Below are 21776 nucleotides of genomic sequence, written 5' to 3'. Positions count from 1 at the left end.
ATTTGCACTGGCATAGCTCTGTGGATGTTATGTTGCCTTAGGAAGCTTGTGCTTATTTTATTCAATTGCTTTAAACAGCAAAATTAGATACTGTCCAGGTCTGACAGGCTAAAAATAGAAGGCTCTTTATCTACACAATAGGGATAAATAAAGCTCTCCTTTCTGAAAAAAAAGCCACAAACCCCACCATTTAAATTTGGCAGAAGATTTCAGCTCCTCTCTTCAGCTGTTACCACTGTTACCACAGTTCCTCAGAAAAGAAGGAAGCCAGAGACAAATCTGAGGGAAACACTCAGGAAAACAGTCTTGGGCACACAAAGCAGCACTCTTGCACTGATGGATTCCTATTCACAAGAGTTTGTTTTATAGATGTGAATTCAAAATTTGCCAGAGCACCTAAAGACAGAATCCAGCTAAGAAAAAAATGCAAGGAAATATTATGGATTTAAAAAGCTAAAGCTTTGGTTAGAAACAATCATCCTTAACTGGTATTTACTTCTGAGACTGTGAAGCCAAAATACACTGCCTGCTGTTGCAGCATATAAAAAAAAATAAGTGGCAAGTAACATGTCCTCTTTATTCCAGCAAGTCCGTGCTGCCTCACCTTCCCCCCTAAGGGCTGGGTCAGCCACCCTCTCTGGAGCCTCCCAGTGGGCACAGGGGGACAGTGAGGGTGTGAAAAGGCAGGTTCAGCAAAGGGAAAACCTGTCACAAGCCTCCTCCCAGGCCTGCCTGGCAGGAATTCACCTGCACACACCCAGAGAAGCTGGCACAGGTGCTGGAGGAATGTCCAGATGTTCTAAAAGTAAAACCAAGGATCTGTAACAGAGGCCCTGCTGCATCTTACACTGTCAATCCAAGTATTTAGACATGTGGCTAGAAAATCATGGGCATTTTACTGTACCTCTCTGGTGGTTGAAGAAGGAAGGACATACCCATCAATGGACAGACCATGGCACTGAAACATTTCAAGAGTGAACAAAAATTACAGTTCTTGCAAGTCAATCTGAGGGTTCTCTGTTCTAAGCCAATATGTAACAATTTTCAGTTAGGAAAAAAAAAAAAAGAAAGCAAAAAAACCCAAATGACACAAAAAGCCCTGTTCAAAAATATTATTTTATCCTTCCTGAAGAAGTTATTATGTAACTGGCAAAGATTAGAAATAGCCTGACATGACACACCAGAGCATGCTGTGCTCCAGCCCAGCTAACGAAGCAGAGCACTTCAGGAGCCACTACAGCAAAGGCACACAAAGGAGGGAACAAATCAATGGGAGCATTCTGCTGGAAGGGGTTTGGAAATAAAAGATAACACAAGAGCAAGACAACAGACCACAAAAGCAAGAACCTTTTTTCATTTTCACTAGAACAACATTTAGTTATGTGTTTCAGATCCAGGACACCACACCTCAGGATGTAACCACTGGGGGAGAGAAATAACAAGCGGTATAAAGGAAACAATGATAAAACCTTAATGGTGAAAAGGCAGGTTAAAGAGGGACACATCTGGCTATGTGAGGTATAGAATAGAAACATACCAAGAAGAGGAGACAGATTTTAAAATAAAAAAGATTTTAAGAATGAAATACTGAAGATAAGCACAATTCATTTTAACAGCCAGAAAAAACATACAATTACTTCCAGCTATTACATCAGGTCAGAAGTGATGCTCACTCTGCTGGAAGATCCTATTAGTAAATAGCCAAGAGGTCATATATGATTTGTCTTGGCTGACATCAACACTAACAGCTTCAGTGCAAGGGATTTTAGAAGGACAAACCAACCTAAATTGGTGGTGCACTCTTTTCCCAACTAAGCAAGCATGAACAGCTCAGGGCTGCAAGGTGCCAAATGCTGGCCTGAATCCAGCAAAGCAGAAAAGCAGGTGCATAATCACTTTGAAATAAGTTAAAATTTGTAATTCCCTTCTCCTTCTTCCTGGAGAGTTGCATTTATTTTCTATACCCCTGATATCCAAGCTGCGGGCAAGGACTTTTCATTTAAAACCAAACTAACAAAAACCATTAAGAATGCCATACAGCTCAGAAGATCTAGCAACAGGTCTCAGTATATTCTGGAAGAGTTAGAGCAGTTTCCTGCTTCATTTCTCACAGCCTTTCTGGCCTGGAGCACAGAGCTGCATTGCACTGCAGTGCCCTTTAGGTGCACTGACAATGTGCATTAGGCCAGGGCATGCACAACAGGCAGCGATGGAACAGAGTCATTCAGCCAAAATTCAGCATTCGTGGTTTCAGAGAAAAACAAACTTTCAAAGAAATACATGAGCTTGTGTTAATGGAGCCCTTTCATGCTCAAGAGACAGCCTTCTACCAGTGACTCTGGTTTCCACCTGTCAACCAACTTCCACTCGTAACAAGATGCCACCCCTGGATACCACCTTCCCAGGTTACAGCTTGCTTGCTTCCTCCACAGCATTCAGCTTACCTTCTGAAGGATCTTCCACACTTTCTCATAAAAGCCAACAGGAACTCTGTTAATAGCACCATCCAGCCTCCTTCTGCGCAGCCACTGCCCTTTTCTGTCACCCCAGCTCATGTCCCCGCTGGAGCCAGTCGGAGAAGAACTGGTGGGAGAGGATGGAGTACTGCCCCTCTGTAAGGACATTAAAGCTTTGGTTAGTTGCTTTCTACCATCCCAAGTGCCATTCCTGGCCAATACATTTCTGTTATAATGCTACCTCAGAACCAGGGAAAAAATACAGGCCTTGGTGTCACACAGGATGATCTCTCCCCATCTCTCCCCTTTGCAACAAGCTTCATTTCTCCAGTATTTCCATCATTTCTCAACAAAACAGGCAAGCACTTCAACATGGCATAACCCAGTCAACTTCACTGCTTGGTTTAACGCAACATCTGACTATTTTAACAGGCCCAAGCTGCCTCCAGGGCAGTGTCACTGGTGTGCAAGGTGAGAGGATCTGCAGGTATGTCCTATTCACTTGGACATGGGGCTCAGTGCTGTAAAAGCATCAAAGGGTTCATGAGTCCAGCAAGAGAGGCCCTCATGCAAAAGCTCCATTAAAGTAAGCAGATTAAAAATTGATTTAATGAGGCCACAAAATCATCATGCCTGCCTCTCTGTAAGTATTAGCCTTGTTTCCTTTATTGCCCTTGTTGCTCTATTATTTCACTCTACCAGGTCTGAACACTAAGTTAGGCAGCAGATAATTTTCAAAGTTGGGGCAATACCACCAAATTGCCATTGTGATTTTCACACACACAGCCCGCCCATTCCTTGCATTCCCAGAAACTGTACTCTTCTGTGTTCTCCTTCCTTTTTTGATACCTGCTACTTTCAGCCCAGAAAGGACTTCACTGAAAGTGCCATCTTAAATCCCCTTATCTCCAAATAAGAAGCTACCTGAGCAATGTAGTGGAGGAGAATGACTGCAAACTGCATGTTTGGAAAGTGCAGGCTCATAGACTCTACATAGCCAAGTTCTGCAAAAAAGTCCCCAGCAGCAAACAGTCCATTTCCACTGCTACTAGTGTCCATGAGACACATGTGGTGTTCCTTTGATGTTCCAATGTTTGCTGTTCCTTTGCCCTGCAAACTGACCGTGACACACAGAACTCCCTGTAGCTGTGTTTTTAGGGCATTTGGGAGGTGTGCCACTGACAGTAAGTCTGAAGATGCAGACAGTGAGAGCTTAAGAAGAGCTACAGTTCTCTGCCTTGGAAGAAGATGACTTCTTGAAGAGATACCCATGCAACTCCTATCTCAGCAACTGGAAGCTATTCTGGGCTCCCCACTGTGCAGAGGCTGTCAGCATTTATCAACACTGCATTACTTTTACATGCTGAAGACACCTGTAATAATCCACTATCAAGTAGCTAAATCTGCTATAGTACTTTATCTGCTACAACTGCTTAAGCTTCAAAAGAACTAAGTGGATCTAAATGTGAGACTCAACTTCTATTAGAACATTACTAATAAGGATTGGTTCCCAGTGGAGACAAGACAAAGAGGTAGGGTTTGAAAACAAGGTTTTAGGCAGGAGAAGACAGAGGAAGTATCTGGAACCAAGACCCTTACACACAGACACATACAGGGTGAAGAGCAGGTGCAGAGCTACAGATGGTGTTTTACCGTGGAAGCAAACATGCTGCTGGACATGGAGTGCCCCTCATGAAAGAACTACAAAACAAAACCAGACACCAACGTCAGACAGGCAGGAGAACAGAACACAGACAAGGTCAGGTAACATACAGGTGCAAAGACAAGAAATACAGAATAACCTCGGGTACTCAGAGAAAAACTGCAGCAACCCCTGGCCTTGTGCAGTGCTGCACTTCAGCTGATACCAGGGCAGCTGCTGCTGATTCCCAGGGCCACCATGAGGCAGAGCCCACCATGCCAGGAGCCTGTCTGGCAGCCCATGCCACCCATGGAGCTCCCAGCATGGCCAGCACAAACCACCAGTTTAAGATGCAAGCCAAAGCTTCCCTGTGGCTTGGGGCTGAGGTAAAAACTGACTCCCTACTTCCATTCCCCATTTGTTGCAATGCCACCAGCTTCTCTTTGCATGAGGTCATCTTGCTGGAGAGACAGCAGGCTGCCAACTGGATGGGCAGCAGTAAACAAAAAGCTGCAAGGCAAATTTTTTGCTGAAATGTGGATGCAGCACCTTAGATAAGCACTTTCCTCTAACTGCCCACCCCAAGCCATGCCTTCACATTCAGTGTTAATGGCTCTGAGTGAAGAAAGAGCAGCCACAAAACAGGGAGCTGCATTTGCTCAACACTCCAGAGATGTTAGTACAAGTACTTGAAATACTCCTTGTAATAACAAGGAGTATTCTGCACCACCCCACCCCACCCCCTGCCGATTAGCTGCTAGTCAATTATTCAGAGAATGCAGTGAATGTGGCAGGAAGCAGCAGGAAAGGCAAAGTAGAGGGGGGGTACAAAAATAAACCCAGCCAACTCCTCATCTGTGCAAAATACCAAGTTTCCGTGGAATGTGAAAACAACAAAGAACAGTGTTCCTAATGTCAAGAGAGGTCCAAGTACTGCAGCTCAGGCCCACCTCTGTGTTTCAAACAAAATAATGCTGCCATCTAGTGCCTCGTCCTGGAATGGCCCCGATTCCAGACACCCCGTTTGACTGGGAGCCCTGCTCAGACTGACCTCCAAGGCCACCTCGGGGCCAGTGCAGCACAGTTGGCAGCACCTTCACAGCCTCCCCACATCCACGACGATGCTGCAGCAGTGGCACAGCTCAAACACAGCAACCAGGTCTGGGGTCTCTGCTTCCCTGCCTGACCATGTCCCATTACTGCCACCAGCAAATGCTTCATGTCAAGACCATGTAAAAATGCTACTCCTTTCTGAAGGTTTATTCAATCTGTTTCATCAATCAAAGGAAAACATCAAATACTTCCTTAGATGAGGCTGCTCAAAACCCCATCCAATCTGACCTTACACATTCCCAGGGACAAGGTATCCACAACTTCATTGGGCAATCTGTTCCACTGCCTCTCCTCCTTCATTAAAAAAGTGTCCTTGTATCTAATCTAAGCCCACCCTTTCAGTTTCAAACTGTTGCCCCTTATCCTGTCACTACAGGCCTTGGCAAAAAGCATTTCTTCATCTTTCCTGTAAGCCTCCTTTATATATTGCAAGGCTGCAATAAGGTCTCTTGGAACCTTCTCTCCCTAGTTTGAATAACCCATGAGGAAAAATAACACCATTCCTACAAATGTATTTTATTTGACCACTACCTTCCTATTTATTTAAAGCAAAAGAAAATTACTAATAGAGACACAAAATAGAGAAATCAAACCACTCATAATAAAGCCATCAGTCACATTCATTCAGAGTATTTTGGTTGTGTTTTCTGTGATCTCTCCATATACTCAGCTGAAGTATAATTTAAACTATTGGACTTGAATATGTATGTATAAATTCTAGCAGTAATCATCCTCCATTGCTGAAGAAACAGAACCTGAAGAAAACAAAACAAGTTTCCTTTTCCCCATGGATCTTTTCCAAAAGGCATGTGGTCCAGTTTTGCCACTTGGGCCAAGTACAAGAACAAACACTGTATAAAAGCTTCTCTTTGTTCATCTGACTTTCCCTTAGCTAAACATGATAGAAGAGCTGTTTTTACAGTGGACGCCATGAATGCATTACAGTTTGTTCAAGTTCTTCTACATTCAGCATGTGAAACAAGAACAAAAGAGGAACAACATTTTTGGAGGAAACATCCCTTAACTGCCTTCTATTTAATGATCAGTTTTAAAATCAAAGTAACTTTGGAAATGTCTGTTATTTAGCAGGAATAAAACCTGACATACCACAGTTCCAGAACAGCTGTACTTTCTGATGAGCATTGAGAGAAAACCCTCACCTGCTTCATCTCACTCTTCAATTTAGTAATACCACTTCTTTCTGTTTTGGTTGCTCCAGAATGCCCCATCTCATGAATAGAAATTGCAGGGCTGGATGAAGAAGAATCTACAGGTCGCACTAAAGAAGCAAATGGATATTTTTAACATTCTAGGGGTAGAAAAATAGATTAAATTCTATCTAAGAAGTTAAACACAAATCATTTCAGAAATGTGCAATGCTCTTGGTGACAGCACCCTTTCACAGAATCACATCAAGAGTTCAAATCTGATTGTATCAAGCAAGGGGCCTCAATCCATTCTTGGATATCCAGAAACTGATTTTCCAAGACAGTGAGCAATTGTAAATTTAGTCAGAATTGCAATGAGTCTCTGAGGGTCTACAGAAGAGCCCAGGAGACAGCTGATGTGCCAGTCAGGAATATGTGGGCATCAAAGACATGCCTCTTGAAGACAGGTTAGATATGATTTTTAATGGCTTTTGTTCTGGTTCCATAAAATTTCTTCATTTTAAAAGTTTGCCTTCCTATTACTGAAAACTTGATACAATCTTGTTTCAGTGCAGGATAGCTTCCATATGTGTTTTGCTTTAACGCCATATGTGTTTTGTTTATTTCCCAGCAGACACACACATGTACTGGTCACCCATGATTAATACATTACCTATGCCTTTACTTCAGATGCAGAAAGAATAGATCCCCACTTGTAAGACAATCTAACTTAACATATAAAAATGAACAACTTACAGCTTCTTTCCACTCCAAACTCTTTCCCACTGAGAATATGATGGAGGAGACTTTTCATATCAAAGGGGCTTAGATTCATCAAGCTCTCTGAAGCTTCTTCACCTAGTTAAACAAAATAAAGCAAAACAAAATGACAAATGTCACTGGGAAGACAACAAGCTATAAAGCCAGCTAAGGAAAGTGTGAATGAAGTCCAATCACATTTAACTCTTTTGCTAGCCCTTCCTCTAAAAAATTAATATGTAGTCACATTTCATAGAAAATATATTTCAGGACTAAACAACAAACGCTCCACAGAAATAACATTATTTACATTAGTCTTTATTATGTCCTAGCTTGTACAAAATTTCACTGAAGCTCATGATGAGAAAGCAGTTGCTCCCTTACAGAACAAGATCCCTTGGAAAGGTATGACAGCCATCTCCCAACAGCAGGTGACACATGGACCTAAATTCCAGAGACAGAGTTATTCCATAAAGAATATCCTCTGATATTCTTTGAATAACTGGGTGCTGGGGGGAGAGAAATCTTTCCTTAAATAATAAAAAAGTGATTTTCAAGGTTTGTAACTGCACATATGAACTAAGAGGTTAATAGAAGGATTTAACACATATCAATGAAAAGATCAACCATGAAGGGTGAAGCAAAAATGCTACCATAAGTACCCTTACAATGAAGCTGCTTCCTACCTGAGCATTTGAGACTTCGTGCCAGCTCAGTGGCCATCACCTGGATTATCAGACCAATGCGGAGCCGGAGCATCTCCACAAAAAGGCTGGGCTGTGAGCGGACGTACATGGCCAGGTACATAATTATCTCCTGTAAGCACAGATCCAGAAAGGCCCCTGTCAGAGTGGGTCTTCATGGCTTTCTCTGCCTCAGAGCAAACTGGCACAGCACTGGGCACAGTCCAAGAAGCCTTTTGGCACAGGCTGCATACCTGTGTCAGGACTGCAATGCTGATGTCTTGGCCACTGGCTTCATAAATGAGATCTGTGAGCTCCTCAGGGGGCAGTGGGCTGCAAGAAGTCAAACCACAAGCAGTTATTAAATTCTTGAGCAAGCACTGGCATCAAATCACCCAGAACAAAGGTGCCTACAATTCTACCTAGGTGGCTGCAAATCCCTTTGAGGGCAAGGAGTAAGGTTTGAAAGAAGAAAATAGCAGCAGAAAGGTACCAGCAGGAAGATGACGGGCAGCCTGTGCCCGAGGCAGAGCTCCAACTTACGTGGTGATGATTTTCTCACGGGGTTCTGGGGGCAGGCCCACTGTAAGTTGCTTGTGGTGTGACAGAAGGTCTGTGCATGCCTGTCATCAGGGGACAAAAAGCAAGAGACCTTTCTGTGTGTCATGTGAAAGTGATATGGCTTTTAATTCACCAAATCAAGTTAATTACATTTCTTTAGCAATATTTAAATGCATTTCTATTAATTACCAGACATGCAAATCCAGCAGAATGCTGTAAAATAGCTGCCAAAGATCTCCTGAGGTCAACAGGGTTATGAGAGTTTGAAAGTAGCCTGTTTCCCTGCTCAGTGAAATCAGCAGCATAATGATAAGATTAGGAACTCTAGTGGGGCTGACAGATCAATAAAGGCTTTCATCCTTTATCATATGATGAAGTTTTGTTCTTTATTTAAGACAACCATATTTTTAATCAATGAAAAGTTTGGCAGCATTAGTTAAAAAAATCCTGTGTACTAACATATCTCCTAAAACAAACACCCAGCATACTGCATCACATTCCTGATACAGTCTGAAATAGGTACTTTCCCCAGTACCACAGTGTTTACTCTTTCATACTGACCTCCTTTAAAAGTGGATGTTCAGTTTACCTGTTTTAGTATCCTGAATCAAAAAACATCACAGAGCAGTGTTCCTCTGATTTTGAAGTCTATTTTCACTCCCTTAACATGAAAGAAAACAGATAATCTCTATTCCTCCTCCCCAATTCTTTGCCAATACCTTCTCAAGTTAACATACATGGCTTTTTGTGAGCATGTCTGTACTGCTCATCCTTGTCTTGAGAAGGCAAAAAGTTCTGTGTTTAATAAAGCACCATGCACAGTGATTATCACAAACTGCTCCCCACAGGCAGGACTGTCACTAAAATAAGGCATCCTAGATATGACACAGAGCCTTGAAAATGGTCAGGAATTACAGAAAAAGCTTCTCAGAAATATGCAAGGGATTACTAGAAAATTAAACAAATACTTTCAGAATACTTGTGAGGAAACCTTTTTGTAATGATCAAAATCATATCTGTACTCTTAACAGTGGATTTTTCTTGTTACCACTTAATAGTCATGGATATTTAAATGGTTCCAAACATCCATTCACAAGGCAGACTGTTGACCCAAGGGGATGGAAATGGGCAGAACATGTTTTTGTGTCATCACTAGCACCCTGACATAGCAGTGCTCCTAAAGTGTTCATACCATCACAACAGCAATAGACAATTACCAGTGACAACTGCAGCATTCAAAGCACACAATTAAGCTTCTCCAATGAACAGAGATGAAATTAAGCCTTCACAACTATTTACAGTGTGGCATTCTCAGTCCATGCCAACATTAGCACAGTTTGCAGTACAGATGAAAGATAAAGATGTAGTAAGACTCTAGATCAGAAAAACAACAAATATTTAATTTAAAATGCTGCAATATGTATGCTGTAAAGTAAAACCAGAAGAAGGGCAAGCACAAACCCCAACAGCAAACTGGTAGTTTTATCTCTGTTCCCAGGCAGGAAGCTGAAGCAGGATTATTTGTATTTCATACCTCAGCCAGGACTTCAACTCTCTTTTTGAGTATGCCAGAAATGTAACGGATTAAGCCCCATTCCTGATTGAGGCCTGCCTTTCTGTAGAGCTCATTGAGGAGGCAGTGAACAGTGACCCCATACTGTCCATCCAGCTCTGTGTCCCAGTCAGCACCTCTGCCACAAAACAAACAGGAGGGAATTGTCATCAGGCACAACACTGAACTTTACCACATGGCTGGATTTTGACTGCCTTGCTCATGGTGGTGACAGAATTAAATACCAAATGGGACATCTGTGCCTTCACCACAGACTGACTACATGTGGACAAAATCCTCTTGATACCAGGAACTTTCACACTAACTTGAGCACTCACTCAGCTGTGAGCCAGCATCTTGAAAAGGAACCACCTGAAGGATTTCCTACTAGATTTTAAATTGAGCATTCACATGGACAGTTTGCTGGAGGAACACTCCATGTAGTGCTTTGTCAGAGCAGAATTCAACAATATTCAACAGAATTCAACAATATTCAACAGAATTCAACAATATCTTAAGTGCTGCTGAAGACTACACCCATTTTCCAGATTCTTCAGGGGAATTTTTTAGCCATTCCTCTTTCTTAGCCATTAACTAAACTTCTGTCTTGCTTATGCCATTACTGAAAAAAGCAAAGGAGATTTCTCTTCCTCTCCTTTGAAATTCACTTTTGAAATTCACTACATTATGGCTTCTCTTTGGTAATGTTTTGAACTGTCACAGAATGACTTTTCAACTCCTGCTGACAGAGTCCACCAAAGGTCCATCTGCCTGCTCAACAGAGTCTCCCTTGATGAAATTACTGGTGTTACATGCAGTTAAACAACAAAACATATTTTTTATAGGATTTCCTTTACTCTTTAAGAGAGGATGCTAAACATTTTGCTTGGGAAATCAAGAAGATCAAAGAAGATGTCCACACAGGAGACAGACTAAAATAAACAAAATGCAGTCTTTGTAGCAGTAGGGAAGACCATCTGTGATTAACACATACTTGTCTTTGCACCAAAAGCTAACTACCTGACAGGTTCCAGCAGTATTCTCCTGCACAGGAAAAAAACCCAAGCTCAATAAACACACTTCAGAAGATGATTCTGTTGTTTCTATTTGCACTTTGTTCCCATCAAACCAATTAAATAGCAGGTGTTTACTAACTCCAGCAGATGGGCCCAGACTGCTTCTAAGAATGTTTTAAAAAGTACCAAAGTTTAGCCAGTTGTAAACTTAAATATGAAAAGGGATTAGAGGAAAAATAGTGAACACTCATTAAAATTGCATTTTCCCTTTAGTTAGAAAATGACAAGATGAATTTTCCCTCCACTTTCATTCTTGTGTATGAAAATCACACCAAATCTTTGTGAACTTCAAATGGAGTACCACAAATATAGCAGGGTGTGTTCTCACTCATGGAAAGGATTTGTGCATCTAATTTGTGAGGCCTGGAGACTTTATGTATTTGTAACTGTGAACCAATAAACTCTAGAATATGCACAAGTCTTCTTTTATATCCAAATAATTTCTGTAATCAAACTAACTGAAAATACGCTTGTTAAAGCACAAAATATTTCCACTGTCCCCTCAAAACACAACCTGAACAGTGGAAACCTTTTGCACAAGAATAATCAGATAGCTGTGACCAAACTTAAAAATGCTACAGTTCATACTCAGGCAACTTACTTGAGTATATGCAAGATGTACAAGATATCTGCTTGATCATGGAGTGTTGGACATTCCTTCAGCTGATCAACAAGCTTCCTGCAATCCAAATCACCATGAGCATCTTTAGGTAAGTGCAAAACATTTTCATGGTCCTGATAACAAAGATGGATGAAAAATCACAAGACATGGCCTTGAAAAAAGTAGCAGATCTGTAACTTCCTGTAACTTCAATTAAAATGGCATTAAAAAAATCACAACAGACTTGCAACAAAGCTCTGCACTTAGAATATTGACACATCACTTAGTTCTTGCCAGGGTACTGCAGGCACAGAAAGGAGACTAACCCCAAGAAACCTAATCCCTAGAATGGAACCTTGTATCTATTTTTCTTTTTTGACAAAACAAAGAAATCTGGATACTGCATACTTTTATCTGCTTACTTTTCCTGTCATCTTATGTTACTTGTAAAGAGAAAAGCAGAGAGATACCATCCTTTTTTTGGTTGAAATAATTTAGAGCTTTTTGAGTTCCATCTCCAACCTGTATATAAGTGGCACTTTATGAATGCAAATATTGCCATTTTAAGTTTTCCAAGCTTATCAAAGTAAAATGATAACCAATCAGATGATGTAATCTTATGGCGAATTCTTGGATGAAAAGAAGTTTTGTTTAACAAGCTGTTTAACAAGCTGTTCAGCACTTTATATAATCCTAAAATACCATTTCCACAAATAGAACCTTGTGCAGAGCAGAATTCCTCAGGGAGATCCCTCTTTTAGCCATTCTTAGCAGCTGGTCACATCTACCAAGACAAAACAAGTGCCCAGCACAACCCCATCTTCATGCCTTGAGGGATTTGGCTGGTGCCTTAATGACATTCACACATTCCCTCTTGCCCAGATGTTCCTATAAGCAGCATTTCTTGGAAAACATCTCTAAAGCCTGTGAACGTCCTGTCCTTCCCCTTGTGTTCAGCTAGAACTAAAGACAATGACTTAATTTTTGGCTTTTAAAAATAAAGCAATCATTATGTTCTTTTCTGTTTTGCACATTCAATTAAAAACTTTCCACTTGATAGTGTCTATTTGACTAAAAAACCTTCATCCAGCCAAAAAAATAATTTCCAAAACAAGGGAGTGCCTTGGACAGAATGGCTTGTCTGTGAAGAAAAATGAGACCTGGCATAGGGTTTGGAAGGAAAACACGAGGAAAGGCTACAGCATTGCATCCTAAATCCACAAACAGCATAAAAATTCCCACACTTTACCTTTGTCCCAAAGAAATGAGGATTATCAACAAGATTCAGAGACTTTCGGTGTGTGTTCAGAACTTTAGTGGGAAGAGACATAGACACAGCTGGAAAGCAATGAAAAAAATGATTGTTTCAGTAACATGAAAATCAAAAACACCTACATGAAGCAGCTTGACTAGGTAAAAACAACAAAAATATCTCCAAGAGTCAAAATACAGAGGCAGTGCTTCTGAGATGCTGTGCATGGAACTGAGACAAGCTCATGTTCTGAACTTTCTCTCCTTGCAGGTTTGCTCTGAGAGCTTCTGATTTCAGCTTGCCAGAGACTCAGGGGCTACATGCTCAACTGATACCTCTTACTTGGCCTGTGACTCCAAAATCCTGCAGCCCAATGACCTGACCCTGCCAAGTGTTTTAAAAATTTCAACAGGAAATGAGTGGAGAAAATGGCCTAACTGGTAAGATTTCATAATTAAAATTATAATGCTAAACGCAGGTTAATGCTCTGTTAACTTCCTATGCTGAATTAAATGAAGGATCAGATGGTGTGGCACATGAAAGATAGCAGAAAAAACTAACAGAAAAGCTTGGAAGTTATTAATTTACACTGAAGTTAAGTTTCATTGACCAGGGTGTTGAATACTACATATCTATATATAAAACAATGCACATGGAATCTAGTTACAAATTCAGCCAAATCTTATTTTGGTATATATCCTCCAATCAGGCTATCAGAAATGCAGCATAGTTAGAAAGACTGTGATCCCTCTCTACTCTATTTGTTCTTACAAATTTAGAAAGTACATGTGAATATTTATGTTTTTCTAGTATTGAAACATTTCATTTCATAGCAACTTTATTAAAATTAAAAAGTACATTTTGTCTGTCTTTATACAAGCAAAGACAAAACAATTAATTAACTGATTTGGGTTCTAAAATTCTATCCAACTAGGAAGTTGTAGCAGCTTCCATAACATTAATTTTGATTAAATGTTACATTTCATTGCGGGTTTTCTGTGTGTACACCATGACATGGGATACAGCGGGAACATGACAGCAACAACTTCAGTCACTCTTACTTGTTAAGGAATTTCTTATTTCTTCTCTATAAGGAAAGAACTAGTGGCACAAGTATGCCAAAAGGTATCATTTTTAAATACTTGAACTTACCCCTTGTAGCAGCCAAACCAGGTTTTTTAATTATTTCACTAAATAAACAATAGGGAGAAATACCTGGAACTTCCAAGCCCTTTGTCTTGGCCATTATGGACAGTATCTCTTCTGTGGAATGATTTGCACTGAACACAGGTGGTTCACTTGTTGTCTTTGAAGTTGGAGGAAGGTATGACTTCAGGGCTGTGCTCTGCAGGACATCATTTATATACTGATCCAGCTCATCCTGGCTATCTAGTGTAACATACATAAAAAAATAAAGGTTTCCTAAAGGTAAAATATCACTATTTATCATTATCGCTTTTATCACTTTCTTACTCAAACACATCACTATATTATTGCTTATTTAGTAGGGCACTCAAATATGCAAAAATAGTGCAAGGAAGAGATTTTTTAAGCAAAAAAAAATTGGAAACAAAAGAAAAAACCCATTTTTGACACTGAAAACAGATTTAGAAGCTAGCTTTGCCTGTGAAAGGAATCAAAAGGGGTTTTATTTTGCTGGTAGATCATAAAACACAGCTGGACTTGATGATTGTAAAAGTCTCTTCCAACTTGTATGATTCTAGGACTCTATCATCTCTTCCACACAAGCTCTTGTCCACAATTCTTCAGAGTCCTTTTCCCTCTAACCTCTTCCACACCTCCCCACCTGCTGACTCTCCAGACTCAGCTTTGCTGTAGCAGTTGCCAGTCAATGCCATACCACAAATGCAGGAAGAACACACATGAATTCATTCTCCAAACTGAGTCATGCAGGTCCTGTCCCCAGATGGATGCACAAGAAAACCAAATGACTATCAGCTGTGCACTGAACAGACTCTGCACTGCAGGCAAACCCAGACTCTGCTGATAGAACTCGACAGAGAAAAAAATACCAAGTGAAAGAACACTACTACCTTTTTCACAGAAATCTGCTGGGTAGTCTCCATATTCACTGTCAGGACTATTACAGTTGTCATTATGGTCATCAAACAGTTTTAGGTCACAATCTGGATCCAGGAAGCTCAGATATGTATGAAAAGAGGTGGTAAGAAATTCTGATAGCTTGCCTATCTTCACCCTGCAAAAGGGGACACATGCCAAAGAGCATTAACATCCACCATTCTGATACTGATTAATGCTCACTTAAATTTTGGAGGAGCTGTTGAAAGCTATGAAACCTACTGTTCAATCCACCTTTGGCACCTGTACAGTCACAGAAACTGACATGGAAAAGTAAAAAAAGAAAACAACAGTTGCACATCCAGCTGGGTACTTACTGCTCTAGGTACTAATTGATTTTAACTGTGCTATGGTAATAGGCCTAACTCAAAGACTAATTATGCAGGGTGCTGTATGTTCATATGAAGAGAGACCCTGAACTCCAAGGACCTGAGCTCCAAGGATAATGCTCCAAGGATAAGAAACTGGGGCTGAGAAGGCCCCATAAATATGTCTTTTCACAGAACTGGAGGCTGCTAAACCATCTGTGCTGGTTTTAGGGATAAGACTGAATGATGGGGCTGTGCTTTGGATTTGTGCTGGAAACAGTGCTGTAACACAGGGATGTATTAGTTACTGCTAAGCAGGGCTTACACAACATCCCAGCCTTTCCTGCTTCTCACCTCACCCCACCAGCACAGGCTGGGGGTGCACAAGGAGCTGGGAGGGGACACAGCCAGACAGCTGACCCCTGCTGACCACAGGGATATCCATACCATAGGGTGCCATGTTCAGCTTATAAAGCTGGGGGAAAAAGGATAATGGGGAGGATGCTCAGGGATACAGAAGTTTGTCTTCCCAAACCACAGTTACATTTGATGGAGTACAGCTTTCCTGAAGATGGCTGAACAACTGCCCATGGAAAGTGGTGAATGAATTTCCCATTTTGCTTTGCCTCCATATGTGGTTTTTGCTCTACTTACTAAACTCTCTTTATCACAACTCGTGCGTTTTCTCACTTGTATTCTTCCAGTTCTCTCCCCCGTCCCACTAAGGGGAGCGTGGGTGAGTGGCCATGTGGGGCTGAGTTGTTGACTGGAGTTAAACCATGACAATATTTGATTGTCAAAGGAAGATACTGATTGAGAGGGAAAGCAGAAAAAGAATAGAGAGATACTGTGGCATCATATTTTACACACAGATGAATGGAACATTCCATCTTACAAGTACTACATGCAATCAATGTTTAAAACATGTCCAGTAACTGTGAAAGTAATTTACTTTTTAGTAATAGAAGGCCAGCCTGATTCACATTTCAAAGATTTCATATTTCAAGACTTCATGTTTCCAAAGATTTGATGTCTGTTTTCTTTATCCATGAATGGCAGTCAGAGATGGTACACTTTTAGGAGACAGATCTTTTCCATTGCACCTGAGGCTGAGCAACCATTTGATTGCCACATAATAATTAAAGCTGAAACTTCCTTCTCTGCAGTATTCTAGTACAAAGTCTGTGCACTATCACAAGTTCAAAACTGAGACTTTTACAGGATTTAATGTAAAAAATCATGGAGATAATAATTTGGCTATTTTGACATTACCTTGCACCTCCAAAATAACCATCTTCCAACTTTCTTATTGTGGCAAGAACTGCTGGATGAATGTCAGTACCATCATCAACTAAAAAAGAATAATGGAAGAATTGAAGCTCATCAACACATTCTTAAATTATCTCATCCAAATACAGTGTATTACTGGGTGTTGTCTACAATGTAAAAGGCAAATTTTAAGCAGAACTCACAACTGCTATCAATACTAGCTTATTCAAACAAGCAAACAAAACACAACCCCTGGAGAAGTTCTAAAGGCAAACACCAACCCGCTCAAGACAAGTTCCAAAGGGATTTCTATGAAATTTCTTTAGACAGAAATAACATGGAAATGGTTAGTGATGGAAGCATATGAAGAGGGAATAAAACCAAAATTAAATATTACCATGAAATCCAAATTCAGCATACACATGAGAAAATTAAACTGTACTTCTGATGTTAGAAGCCCTGCTACCTGTCTCCTCTCAAACCAACATCCATTCTATCCTCCTGCAGTAAACTGCTTGAAACAGAAAATTAAGTTTACCAAGCATTGTGTGGGTGATGGGAAACGTCAAGGTTGGTCTCCCTGTCATCCTCCAGCAAGAAGTGAGGTAAGCCAGCTCTGTCTTGAGCATCTCCACAATCATCTGATTGTCTAGAGCCAGATAGAAGTGATGCTGGTCAGTAAACTAGAGAGGAGAAAAACACAACATAGGGGTAGTTGTTAGTGCTTTCCTTTTTTTTTTTTTTTTCCTTTCTTAAATCACTCACAAAAGCCATATGAGCTTCTCCTGACCACAACACAAATGACCTGAATTAACCTAACAAGGCCTCAGACTGTCACAAAGAAATCCATGCTTGTGCAAGAGTCCATTTCCTTACACCTGTAGGCTGACCATCAAAGTAAGCTGTACAAACATGACCTGGGCAATCACAGCCATGAAGCAGAACCTTCCCACTGACCAACTACACTGACCTATGATCTGGAAGATGGAAGTACTCTAAATGTGGAAAAAAACTAACAATAGTAACAATTAACAGGCTTAAGTGCACACTGGGGAGCCAGTAACTGTAGGTCTCTTGGGAACCATTTGAAAGTCAGGCAGAACACAGAAAAGCTGGCAGTTGCTGAGGAAAAAAGGCACATGAAATGTGCAATGGCAAAGTGCTGTTCCCACTGCAGCAGGAAGCCAAGAACCACAGTAAGAGACTACTGTGGCTACTTCAGGAGCTGGAACCAAAGAAGCTGGACAAATAATGGAAAGTATGTCAAAGCAGCCACAACAAAAGTTCAGCAAACCCATAAGCTTTGAGGAGGGGTAAGTGCATAAAGAACATGGAAGTTCTGAGAAATTTTTTCACAGAAGGAATTAGGAACTAGCCAAAACAATCCTTGAGCCACTCACAGTTAATTTTGGTAATTCAGGAAGAAAAAGTCCCAGAAATCCAGAGACAAGGAAATACATTGCCCATCTTTAAAAAAGAAGAGCCATTCAAAAAGTCAGGCCAATTCCAGTGCGTGGAAGCAAAGGAAAACAAAGCCAATTTGAGACAGACAAGATAATTACAAAATTATAAAGTAAGATGGTCAAAAACCAATCTCAGCAGATTAGTCCAGTTTCCTTCTTTGGAGCAGCCAGATGGTAAGTATAAGAAAGTGGCTGACACCTGCCAGCTTCTGCAAAATTCAGCTCACACTAGTGAGCTGAAAAAAATTCCTAGGAAGCAGAACTACTTTTAAAATTGTTCTCAGAAGGTAGTTATTAACTGTTTTTTCAGAATTACTGTATCTGAATGAAGTCAGCCTTTGCCCCACACCTAATCAATGTTTTCACTAGAAAAGAGAATGAAATACAAATGACAAAATCACAAATTTTGTGGACACTAGTCAAGATCAACAAGATGATTTAATTGTTAATCTTAGGAAGGTGACATTAAACATTAACTCCATCCACCTCAAAAAAAGAAAAAAAGTCAGGGGAAGTATCTGGCTTCAAAGTACAATGGAAAATGTTATGGAGGTTTTAGTAAAATTTAGAATAAGCAGGAATTGTTACTGTGTTGCTAATGTAAAGATAAATGCCATTTTGGAATATCCTAGTAAGTATGTCCTGATTTGATACATGACAAGATTTTAGCAGGAATATTTGGTCCTACTTACATAGTAAGATGTGAGCTAAGAGGCATTTTGAAAACAAAAAATCACATCTCTAAGGAATTTTTCCCTTATTTGCAAAAGTGAAAATTGGTACAGGGAAGTAACACAACAACTAACATTTTATAAAGCTGCTTGTGATCAACTGACATGGGGAAGAATGAGAAAGGATCTACATTTTTTGCAGTAAATCTGATTTGTTTGGACATTATGAAGCACTACAGAAGCCTTCTACAGAGTCCACTGAATGCCTTCAGCTGAAGTTTAAAGACTTCATTAGTCAAACATCTGTTTAGAAGGGTGGATTCATTCTTTACCCTGCATCAGTTGTACATGCTTGGAGCAGGGGACTCCCTGGCCATCTAGGTGGAATAATTCTATTGAAATAAGTGTGTTGCATTTCATTAAATGTATCAATAGGAGCCATTGATTATATGAGGATCCAAACTTTCAGCAACATTGAAAAAACACACTAAAGAGAAAAAAAAGACAGAACATCCATTTCTCAGCACTACTTCCCTTTCAACAACATAATGAAAAGATCACACCTTCACTTCCTAGGGGTTACAGTATTTGGCACACTTATGTGGTACTAAATTTTTCATCAAAGCAATTGGTAGAAAGATATAAGTGATGTATTTCTGCAGAAACTCTTTCATTGATTAGAATGTTGGTGTGGGCAGAGATCAGTAACAACTCTGTACTATTGATTCACTGTGTTCTCCTAAGCCAGAAGCCAAAGAAACCAGACTCTGTATGACTGAAAAGAGATTTATCAGCAGTTCTACCATGCTGATCATCCCAGGCTCTTAAAAACCCGACAAAGTAAAGCCCATGTGCGGTTTCAGCCCTGTTCCACCTAAGGTACAATGACAGCAGGGAAAAGCAAAGTGCTTCACTAATGATTCACCATTAAGAAAGGAGTGATTTTCCTGCCAGCTTTATATGCTTACCTGAGGGGTAAAAGCAAATATTTGATTTCTTATCACGTAGAGCTTGGAGGTGCCCAACACTCCTATGTGCCGGTGCGGTCGGCCACTTAATTTCATGTTCTTGTTCCGGCCTGGAAAGGGAAGGGAAAGAAAAGAATCTCAACTAACATCTCCTGTGTTGTTTTCCAAAATAACCACTTTAGACAGGAAAATTTACTCCACTAATACCAGTAAGGTAGAAAACCAGTAACAGAGTGTGAGGCTACAAACTGGTTTTGTAGCAAGCAGCAATATAATAACTAGAGTCCTTCAAAGGCCTGATTAAAAATTAAAATTTTGGCTACACTGGCCATGGATTTGGTCTTATAATTACAGTAATCGCTCAGCACCCAAAGCTTCCCCACCAAGAAGGTGAAGATGTGATATTACAAAAAAAAAAGGCCATCAATATAACCCAGAAATTCCAGTGCTTTCAAATATAGGACCTGCAGGCTCATGCCTGCAGGCTAAATCAACATACAAAGTACATCCAAATACAACAAAAGATTTTCATCAAGCTTTAGTAAGCTTCACTTTTCTCAGTAGAGCTTATTAGCAATGATCCACACTACAGCCTCGGCACCAGCAGCCAGGAGCTGTCTTGAATCTTTCTGACAAAAACCAAACAACCACGTGCCTGAAAAAACACTATTGTGAACATTCCCAAGGAAGTCACTGTTAAAAACAATGTATCAAATCATCCTACTCACACTCCCCCACTAGTGAAAGAAAGCTACTACGGGTTATAATCAAATTAATGTAAGCCTCAGCAAAGCCTTGCAAATGTTTCATTTTTTTTAAAGAACTTTTGAGATGAAGAGGCAGATTCTTTTGCAGAAGCAACATATACAATTTCTCTGTGTAAAAGGCATGCTTTCTAAAATTTATCTGGAGGCCCCATTACTTTGAATGATTCCAAAAAAAGCTTCTTGTTAAAATAAAAAAACAAGCTTACAAACAAAAACCACCACAACAAAAAAAATTCACCCCATGAGCAGCCTCAGCATTATCTGTAACCAAATTGCCATGGGAACGTGCTCCAGACTGCCAGAGAAGCAGGATACAGCTCCCCTTGTCCAGACAGCAAAGGAATCTACCGGTGCTGAGTCACCCCATCTCAATTTTATTTTATAGCAGTATCCACAGTTTTGAGTCATGAGTTGCTGGCATGCCTGATGAAGTAAAACTAAGTTAAATTAGGAATACATGTAACAAACTTTCCACCAAGACCCAAATAATTCCATCAAGGATTTATAAAAAGACTTAACAACTAGAACCAGTCAGAGCTTTGGAGCATTTATTTAAGTCAATTCAGGCTCTGAGGAAAACAGGACTTGAGAGCCACTGCTGAGGAACTGGAATGTATTTAAAGTCCTGTGTTTAGAAAAGCCCTAAAGGCTTCTGGGCTTGCAACAGAGACAGAGAGCTTCAACAGCTTATCTCAGCTCTGGGTTGGAAGGAACTTTAGCAAGAACCTGACAGCCCAATGACGCTCTGATAGCAGCACAGCTTCCCTGATTTGGAGCAGAAAAGTTCCCAGACTGCCTGCTCAGAAAATGAAAATCATACTTCCCAGTTTCCACACTCAAATGACTTCTCAAAGGAAAAATACTTGATTTTTTTCTTCTGTGTTTTACCAGGCATTTTTTCAAAAACCAGTTTCTCTGTGGAAGTAGTTTCTGGAGGACAAATGAAGAGTCAGTTTTTGTCTAACTCCAAGGGCACAGGAAAATTTGTATTTTCTCCACCATTTCTAATGAGGTAATTTTTCCACCTCTTTGAGTCCCTTATTTAAGACAGAAGTTCTAAGTTGGTTAAGCTTCTTAAAATATTTGCCTGGCAGCAGAGAGACTTCCATGTTGAAATACTTACCCAACATGGTGTAGAGGTTGCTGAGGATGCGAGCTGGCTGCACCCTGAGGGGATGGATATCAGCAATGCTCTGAACATTGATTCCACGGTCTTGCAACAGATTCTTAATTTGATTAGATTCTGCCAAAACAGTTACTGTGTAACAGAAAACAAAAACACAAGTAAAAACCAATGTTCTACTCTTTTTAACTGACTGTCTCTACTGTCACCTCTCAACAAATGCATTTAGCTAACTAAAAAGGCATGAAGACCTCACTTTTTTCT

At 40.4% G+C, this 21776-nt stretch overlaps 1 protein-coding gene across 4 annotated transcripts in view; it reads right to left on the bottom strand.

Annotated features, from left to right (window-relative positions):
* The window catches only part of PHKA2 (phosphorylase kinase regulatory subunit alpha 2), a 43410-nt gene that overhangs the window by 5051 nt on the left and 16583 nt on the right, over positions 1–21776 (bottom strand). For 2 of the 4 annotated variants that reach the window (XM_030946060.1, XM_030946067.1), the window contains 16 exons: positions 21513–21647; positions 19623–19732; positions 17059–17203; positions 16524–16602; positions 14898–15061; positions 14059–14232; positions 12841–12929; positions 11592–11725; positions 9897–10053; positions 8345–8424; positions 8056–8134; positions 7805–7934; positions 7116–7217; positions 6372–6490; positions 2445–2612; positions 905–958 (listed from right to left, as the gene is read on the bottom strand). In XM_030946060.1, coding sequence (XP_030801920.1) covers positions 905–958; positions 2445–2612; positions 6372–6490; positions 7116–7217; positions 7805–7934; positions 8056–8134; positions 8345–8424; positions 9897–10053; positions 11592–11725; positions 12841–12929; positions 14059–14232; positions 14898–15061; positions 16524–16602; positions 17059–17203; positions 19623–19732; positions 21513–21647 — 1919 coding nt within the window. Of the gene's footprint in view, positions 1–904; positions 959–2444; positions 2613–4109; positions 4158–6318; positions 6491–7115; positions 7218–7804; positions 7935–8055; positions 8135–8344; positions 8425–9896; positions 10054–11591; positions 11726–12840; positions 12930–14058; positions 14233–14897; positions 15062–16523; positions 16603–17058; positions 17204–19622; positions 19733–21512; positions 21648–21776 lie in introns of those variants that run through there. The other 2 variants (XM_030946085.1, XM_030946075.1) reach the window with 2 other exon arrangements.

Source organism: Camarhynchus parvulus, chromosome 1, assembly GCF_901933205.1.
Source record: "Camarhynchus parvulus chromosome 1, STF_HiC, whole genome shotgun sequence".
In the NCBI taxonomy this organism is placed as follows: Eukaryota; Metazoa; Chordata; class Aves; order Passeriformes; family Thraupidae; genus Camarhynchus; species Camarhynchus parvulus.
This window is presented reverse-complemented; position numbering and strand designations above follow the sequence as displayed.